The following is an 8,902-nucleotide window of genomic DNA, read 5'->3' on the forward strand; positions in this document are numbered from 1 at the left end:
AAAAAAAAAAAAAAAAAAAAAAAAAAAAGAACTCTGCGGGGGTGGGGGGGCTCCTATTCTTATTAAAGAAATGTTTGCTCTTAAATGCAGGGGAAACCTGCATAGCATGATGGTTAATCAAAGACCTCGGACTCTGACAGTCATGTGAATTCCTCTGTTCTAAAACATGACAACTACTGGCACCAGTTTGAACTGAAAAATGTATAAAGCCTTGGTAACATTCAAACCTTTAATATACAATAAACAGCTGAGCATGGTGGCGCACGCCTGTAATTCCAGCATTTGGGAGGCTGAGGCAGGAGGATCACGGTGAGTTTGAAGCCAGCCTGGGCTACCTCGACCGTGCCTCAAAAAAACAAAAAATAAAAGTAATACACAATAAATTGGGTACTGAAGACAAAAAAAAAAAAAGGATAGTAAACTATGTTGTATGAAAACCATGCTGTCTGGTGTTCATTTATTGCAGCCTGCACAGAGCCCACAGCGGGGCACTCAGCTTACCTTTGAACCTGGAGGGGGAGCCAAACCAAGGAACGAATAAATAATATTCTCTTCTTTGGCAGAGAAGAAAGAGTCAAAATCCTTAAAGGAAAGAAAAAGAATGTTTAGATGCACTGCACGCCCGCGAGCCAGTTCATTTCCCTAAACTGGTTCTCTGCTCTCACTATTCATTACGTTAGGGGCTCACACGTCGATGATTCATTTGCCTGGCCAGAGATGACCAAACCCAAGAGTTAAGAAATCTAACCTAAAGTTTAAGTTAGTTTGATACACTTTCATTGTGCTGTACAGCATCATGAGCACACAGACACACACAGACACACAGACACACACACACACACACACACACACACACACACACGCACGCACTAGTGCTCAGGAATCGCTGGTAAGATCCAAATATTTGCCGTTAAGGGCTTTTTCAAAAGTTCTATGCCTTTAACTAGATGACCAGTTAGTTGGCCCTGTGGATCTGGACCCTGCTCGGCCCTGACTGGGACCACACAGGACAGGATGTACCTACTATAAGGGGAGAGTCATCACAAGATCTTCCGACACTGGCAGCCCCAGGATGATGGAGGGCTCTGACCGTGGGGGACTCAGAGCCAGGACTGTCTTGCAAAGTGGGAAAAACTACAGAGATCCTGAGACCTGGGAGTCTCCGCCCTCACCCCCACCACCCCCCCTCCCCCTCCTCATCCCCCTTACACCCCTCTTCCCCTCGGCCCCACCTCCACACCCACCACCCAGGCCCAGGTCAGCCCTCTGGCACCGGGGTTTTCAAAGCAGGGGAACAGGGTTTGTATATTTAAGATGCCATGGGGTGACCTCCACAGTATTGCAGAAGGCGGGGTGGGGGGCGGCTCTTACTGTGTGTTAAGAAGCTCAGAACCAAACCCAGCCCACAATGAGTGGGAGAACGTGTCATAGATCCCTGCCTGAAGCTGCATTATTTTTCTTTCTGTTCCCTAAGACTCTCACCGATGAATTTTGTCCTTTGGTACCAAGGGCCGTGGAAGAGGACAGAGGGGGAAAGCCTTCCGTGTGTGGCCTCTGACCTGGCCAGGACTGAGGGGGCTGCAGGCAGCAGCGAAAGCCACCGGGGCAGGGGGGATCTGGAGCCACAGCCTGTGACCAGGTGAGGGGGGCAGGAGCTCTGCGCCAAGGAAGAGAGATGGCACCGATCATAACCCATGAACACCTGGCACCGTGCCTGTGTGGGAACGCAAGCAGCAGCACTGAACTCTTGGACTAGAGGCAGTGCCCAGTTAGGTAATTTTTAAAAAGCTGAACATCCTAAATTCTGGCAAGTCTGATTACAAAAAGGTAACTGGATTAGATACAGGGAATGATCAAAATATACAGTAAATGTTTAGTTTTTAAAATCGATTATAATAGACACAGAATAGATCCAATATTAGCCAAGCACAGTGGCGCACACCCGTAATCCCAGCATCACATGAGGCTGAGGCAGGAGGGCTGCAGTTTAAGTCCTGCTTGAGAAACATAGGAGACTCTGTCTCAAAAAAATAAAAATAAAACAAAACAAAACGGTGTTGATATACACAGCAAAGTTGGAGGTGACAGAGCCACTCCTACTCCCCTCCACTCACCTGAACCTGGGCAGCACCCCAGGGCCAACCCCATCATTCTTGTCCTTGGCTTCATGCAGGATGGCAGAGATGAGGGAAACAAAGACCCCCCGGCCCCAAGCTTGCCTGAGAATTCCACAATTCCAAACCAGGAAGGAGCTAGCGGAAGGCTTAGGTGCACAGACTGCGTCTCACACGTCCAGTCACCACAGAGTGAACCATGCGGTGCGCAGCTGACGCAACTCAGCACCCTGTCAGTCACGCACACTGACAGTCAGGCTCTGGCAGCCCAGTGGGGGCAACGTGCTAAACCCCTACGCCCTGCACCATCACGCTTGTGCGGTTTTCCTTCTGCTGCTGCAAGCCTGCTCGCTCCCGGCATACGATCTCCTTGTAAACTGTTGTTTTCTTGCCATTCCGAGCCACATCCAATTCCTTGTTCCTCCCCCACAAAAGCCCAGGAACCCCTCCTGGACCTCATCACCCAGGGCAACAGTCCAGGGTTGTAGCTCAGCGTAGAGCGCCTGTGTTGAATGACGGAGCCCTGGGTTCAATCCCTTGCACAGCAAGGAGAGAGGCACGGGGAGGGATGGAGGAGGAAGGAAGAAAGGAAGAGACAAATAATTGTCCATATTTCTTAAAATTGCAATTACATCTTCACTTTATACCATTCGCAAAAAAAAAATAGTAAGTCTATTAAAGAAGTTATTACAATTATTATAGTTAAGAGTGTAGCAAGGTTGCTTGATACAACTAGTCATTTGAAAATTATTTTTAGCAACAACCAGGAAGAAAATGTAAATTGAAAAAAAGACGTGGCTTCAAAGATGTGAAGGACATAGGACATGTTTGGAAAAAATTTAAACATTCCTGAAGATCTAAATAAATACTACATGGACAAGGGTATACAGACATATCCTTGAATCGGACATCTCTATAAAATAGTATCTTAAAAATACCAGTACTTCCCAAATCTATCTATAGATTTCATACTTTTTCAGTCACAATTTGAACAGAGAGTTTTACACAGCCATGAAAAAAATAATCTAAAATGCCAAGGTGCAGGGCCAAGAATAAGCAATTAGAAGCAGAATAAAAAGGTGGAGAGTCTCATTTAAAGTTGTGCCAGCCGAACAGAGAGCTCGCAGTGCCCCAGGCCTTGATCGGGCCTCTGCAGCATCCTCCACCCACCCCCGTGCTCTCACGCTTCCTGGCTGTGCCGGTGCCTGGATCCACACTGCACAGACACAAGTGGTCATAAAGGCCATCGTGCTGAGCTCCAGAAATAGAATGGAAGTGAACACCTGTAATAAAGGCACATCAGGCCTCCACAGTTGGTACGTCGGAGGGATCACCACCTTCCATCAGAACCTGGACTACCTTCAGGGGAAGGGCGGCTGGAACCTGCAGGAGAACCTTGCAGAGTTCAGCCCTGCAGGAGGTCAGGGAGCTCAACCTGGGCCCTGCAGCCAGAATTCAGCCTGAATCTCAGGGGTCTGCCATTGGCCGGCTGAGACTAATGGGCTTAGATCTGCACACTGCTGCCCACACTGTCTATTGTGACAGCAGAGACGTACCCTGAAAGAGGCTCTTCAAAGTTTTTTCTTTCTTTCCCTCATATTTTTAATTTTTATTTTTAAATTTTTATTTTTTCCCATTCTGCAAATTCGTCCTTTTTTCTTTCTTCTCTTTCCCACTCAATCTCTTGCTCCCCCACATTGTTCTTTGTCTCCCTTTTTGTTCCTGTTCCTGCCCTAATTTGGATTTCTTCTTTCTTTGTATTTTCTTCTCTTCTCTTTTTCCTTCATTCAATTGTAATTAGTTTCAAAGAAAAGTGAGCACAATTTATACCTTCCCTATTACTGTTAGGTTGTTCTACTCTTGCTTATGTTCTTGCACTCTGTCTTTCCCTCTTGTCTTCAACAGTTTCCTAGAGTTTGCGTGATCATCCTGTGTCCTCTGGCTTCACTTGAAACCTCCTCCTATCCTTTACCTATCTATTCCTCTCCTCCCAACTCCTCCTAAGTCCCCATCCTGAAGGGTAAAGTTGCTATATTTAAGAGTTTATTCACTATAAACACAGTTTGGGCTGGTCCTCAATTTTGATTCAATTCACATGGTTAAAGGTGATAGGTTAAAAAACTGCCACAAAAGATCAATTTCTAAACTGTTCTTGATGCTATTGTGTTTCTGATTGTATCAATTGGGCTAAAGAGTTGTGACAGATTTAATGAGTTGTCCTTTCTGATATTATGAAAATGAAAGTGTCTCTGAGTCATTAAAGACTCAGAACCTAAAGAGCAGCTACATCAGGAAGATCAAAGTACTAACCCAGAAATTAAACCAAGGACAGCCCAACAACAAAAATAAAAATGAGAAAACACTTAAGCAAGGCACAAATACAGACTTCCAGTTCACCAATGGCAAATTCTAGGGGAAATGAGGTGGAAAAGCCTGACAATCAACCACCAGGACACCCTGAACTCATAGTACAGGAAATAACAAAACAGATCAGGCTCTAGAAATTCAAAACAGAAATAATTTCCAAGATAACTTCAGCGATAGTGAGCACAATGAAAGACAGGATTAGAGACTCTACAACAGAAACAGACAAAAAATAGATGAGCTCAGGACCATGATAGAAGCCATGGATGCAAAGCATAGGGAAGAAATGGAATCCATGAAACAGATTCAAACAGATATCCAGAAGATTAAAAACTCTACTGAAAGCATTCACAGCAGAATGAACAAATGTGAAGATAGAAATTCAGATATAGAAGATAGGATTGTGGTCAGTGACCATGAAAAAAGAGATCTCTTAAAAACAGTAAGGGACCATGAGAAATCGATCCAACAACTCCTAGATGAAGCAAAGAAGAATAACATAAGACTGATAGGAATCCATGAAGTAGCAGAAGAAAGTATGAGTGACATAAAAAAAAAAACTGTTCACAGAATTAATGACAGAAAACTTCCCAAACAAAGGGGAAAAAATTGACATACAGATAAGTGAGGCATATAGGACTCCAATTAGTCATGATCAAAAAAATCTACACCTAGACACATAATAGTCAAGATCCTGGAAACTCAACAGAACAGAAGAACAAAATACTACAAGCAGTTAGAGAAAGAAACAAATCACATGCAAAAGGAAATCCCATGAGAATCACAGCAGACTTTTCAACACAAATCCTCAGGTCAAGGAGAGCCTGGAGGAAAGTATTTCAAGCCCTAAGAGAAAACAACCTCCAACCTAGACTGACGTATCCTGCAAAACTCTCTTTTAAAATGGATGGGGAAATAAGATACTTCCATGACAAAGAACACCTGAGAAACTTCATGAACACCAAACCACCATTCCAAACAATTCTAAACAATATCCTAGAAAAAGACAGTGAAGGGCACAACACCATGAGGCCCAACAGTGCAAATCAATTAGGCAAGGCAAGAAACTAAAGGTAGAGGGGGAAAAATTAAAAAGAGCCAACAACATGTCAATTCACATCAGTTATAGACGTCCATGTTAATGGCCTCAATTCACCAACAAAAGGCAAAGGCAGGCAGAATGGATTAAGAAGCAAAATCCAGCAATATGTTGTATACAAGAAACACATCTAGTTCAAAAGGAAACTCATAGACTGAAAGTGAAAGGATGGAAAAAAGTTCTACATGCAACAGAAACCCAGAAAAAAGCAGGGGTAGCAATCTCATTCACAGACAAAGTAAATTTCAAGCCAAAACTGATTACGAGAGACAAAGAAGATCACTACATCCTTGTAACGGGAACAATCCAAGAGGAAGAGATGACAATCATTACTATATATGCACCAAATATTTAATGCCCCCAACTATACAAAACAAATATTAAGGGACATGAGAAACCAAATAAGCACTAATACAATTGTAGACCTAAATACTCACTATCACAAACAGACAGATCATCTATACAAAAAAATCAACAACAAAATACTAGAACTGAACCAGGTTTTTGAACAAATAGACTTAATAGATGTCTACAGAGTGTTCCACCCCACAAAATCAGAATATACATTCTTTTTGACTGCATATGGGTCATTCTCCAAAACAGACCACATACTAGCTCATCAAACATGTTTAAATAAATACAAAGGAATTGAAGTTATCCCATGTATGTTAACAGGCCATAGTGCAATTAAGTTGGAGATGAATAGCCTAAGAAACCACAAGAACTTCACAAACACATGGAAATTGAACAACACTCTGCTGAACAATCAATGGGTCACAGAGGAAATTAGTCAGTTTCTACAATTAAATGATAATGCCAATACAACATACAGGAATCTATGGGACACAATGAAAGCAGTTGGAAAATTCATGGCAGTGAATGCCCATACTAGGAAAACAGAGACAGCTCAAACTAACAACCTAATGATGAATCTTAGGCTCCTAGAAAAAGAAGAGCAAGAAAAACCCAAAGCTCATACAAGGGAGGAAATTATAAAGATCAGAGTGGAAATTAATGCAATGGAGACTAAGAGAATGTTACCCCCCAAAAAAAATCAATGAATCAAAGAGTAGGTTTTTCTAAGGAATAAATAAAATCAATAAACCCTTAGCCAACCTTGTCAAAAAAGGAAAGAATAGGCTCAGATCCATGCAATTAGGAATGGAAAAGGTGAAGTCACAACAGATCCAGCAGAAATCCAGCGGATCATCAGTACCTACTTCAAAAACCTGTACTCTAATAAAATGGAAAGCACAGAAGAAATGGACAGAATTCTAGCTACTTATGAATTACCAAAGATGAATAAAGAAGATTTTTTTAAAAATCTAAACACCCCAATTACAATCAGTGAAATTGAAAACATAATTAAAAGTTTACCAACTAAGAAAATCCCAGGTCATGATGGCTTAGCTGCTGAATTCTACAAGATATTTAGAGAAGAATTACTGCTACTACTCTTTAAATTTTTCAGTGAAATTGAAAGGGAAGCAATACTTTCAAATTCATTCCTGGAAGCAAGTGTTACTTTGATTCCAAAACCAGGGAAAGACACAACCATAAAAGAGAACTACAGGCCAATCTCCTTAATGAACACAGATGCAAAAATCCTCAATAAGATACTGGCAAACAGAATACAGAGGGTCATCAAGAAGATCATACACCCTGACCAAGTCAGGTTTATTCCAGGGATGCAAGGATGGTTCAATGTATGTAAATAAATAAATGTAATACACTATATCAACAGAGTCAAGGACGAAAACCATATGATCATCTCAATAGATGCAGAAAAAGCATTCAACAAAATTCAACACCCATTTGTGATAAAAATCCTGCAGAAAATTGGAATAGATGGTCTTTATCTCAACTTGATAAAGGCTATCTATGAAAAACCATTAGCCAACATCATATTAAATATGAAAAACTGAAAACCTTCATGCTAAAATCAGGAACAAGACAAGGATGTCCACTATCACCACTCCTGTTCAATATAGTCTGGAAACACTAGCCACATAATTAGACATGAGAAAGAAATGAAAGCAATAAAGATAGGAAAGGAAGAAGTTAAACTGTTGTTATTTGCTGACAATATGATACTTTACATAGAAGACCCAAAAAACTCCACCAAAAGACTTCTAGACCATGACACTTTCAGCAGAGTAGCTGGATACAAGATCAGCACTCAAAAATCAATAACCTTCTTGTATACAAATAACAGACTCACTGAGAGAGAAACTAGAGAAACAATTCCTTTCACAATAGCATCCAAAACAATGAAGTATCTAGGAATCAATCTAATGATTGAAACAAAAGACTTCTACACTGAAAACTACAGCACTCTGACAAAAGAGATCGAAGAGGATATAAGAAAATGGGGGCCAGGGATTTAGCTCAGTGGTGCCACCACCTGCCTCGTAAGCGCAAAGACCCTGTCTCAAAAAATCAGATAGAAACAGGGAAAATAGTTTTGTTCAGTAACAGAAATCGCCTGGCCTTAAGAGGAGCTCCATTTTGTCTCCCTGGCTTCCTGCACCACCTACCGAATGTTTGAGTTGTCCCGGTTGTGCTCGGCCAGGGGAGACACCCAGCCCTTACCTGGACTGAGACTCACAGATCCAACCTGCCACTTCCAGCAGGGCTCCCCTGCCAGGCCTGGCTTTCCATCTGGTGTCCCCTGCCTCTGTCCCCAGCTGCCCGCCATGCTCTCGGAGGATGTCTTCGTCTGTCCCACACAGGCCATAGGAGCTCGAGCTGCAGGAGTGCACGGCTACTCAGGACCACACCCGACATCCAATCACCACCGCCCAAGCGGCCCTGGCACTTACTTCCCGGCCGTCATCAGGAGGACCTGGTTAACTGTCATCAGGAGGACCTGGTTAACTGCCGCCTCAGAAGCAAGTGAGAGACCTCAGGAGCAGCTGCAGGCTACACTCTGGTCACCTGAGAGGACGCCCCAGGTGACCCTGCTGACCTGAACCGCCTTAACCCGCCATGCCCTTCACAGCTTCCGTGTGCGTCCTCCTACAGCGGAGCCTACGATTCCGGAGACCATTTTCCTCTATTTCCGGGACAGAGCTCTCTGCTTTGTTAACGTGCTCTTGTTAAGAGCATCACAGACTGCAGAAAAGTACATTTATCAAAGCTGCTCATAAGATATCTCTCTGTTACAACAACAAAATACCTGAGATGATAAACTTACAAAAGAAAAATCTTACACTAGCTCGCGATTTAGGGGCATCTCCCAGTTCGTGATATCTTTACGGTTTTATTTTCATAGCAAAATATATACATATATATGTATATATATGTATATATGTATATATATATA

General features: G+C 42.5%; 1 protein-coding gene across 1 annotated transcript in view; it reads right to left on the reverse strand.

Annotated features, from left to right (window-relative positions):
* LOC104870774 (SH3 domain-binding glutamic acid-rich protein) overlaps window positions 1–8,902 on the reverse strand; it is a 42,149-nt gene that overhangs the window by 23,452 nt on the left and 9,795 nt on the right. Inside the window, exon 3 of the mRNA XM_010636536.3 lies at window positions 502–582. Within this exon, the coding sequence (XP_010634838.1) occupies window positions 502–582 (81 nt within the window). The remainder of the gene's footprint in view (window positions 1–501; window positions 583–8,902) is intronic.

This window comes from Fukomys damarensis, unplaced genomic scaffold (assembly GCF_012274545.1).
Source record: "Fukomys damarensis isolate Sample0158 unplaced genomic scaffold, DMR_v1.0_HiC HiC_scaffold_24, whole genome shotgun sequence".
NCBI lineage: Eukaryota > Metazoa > Chordata > Mammalia > Rodentia > Bathyergidae > Fukomys > Fukomys damarensis.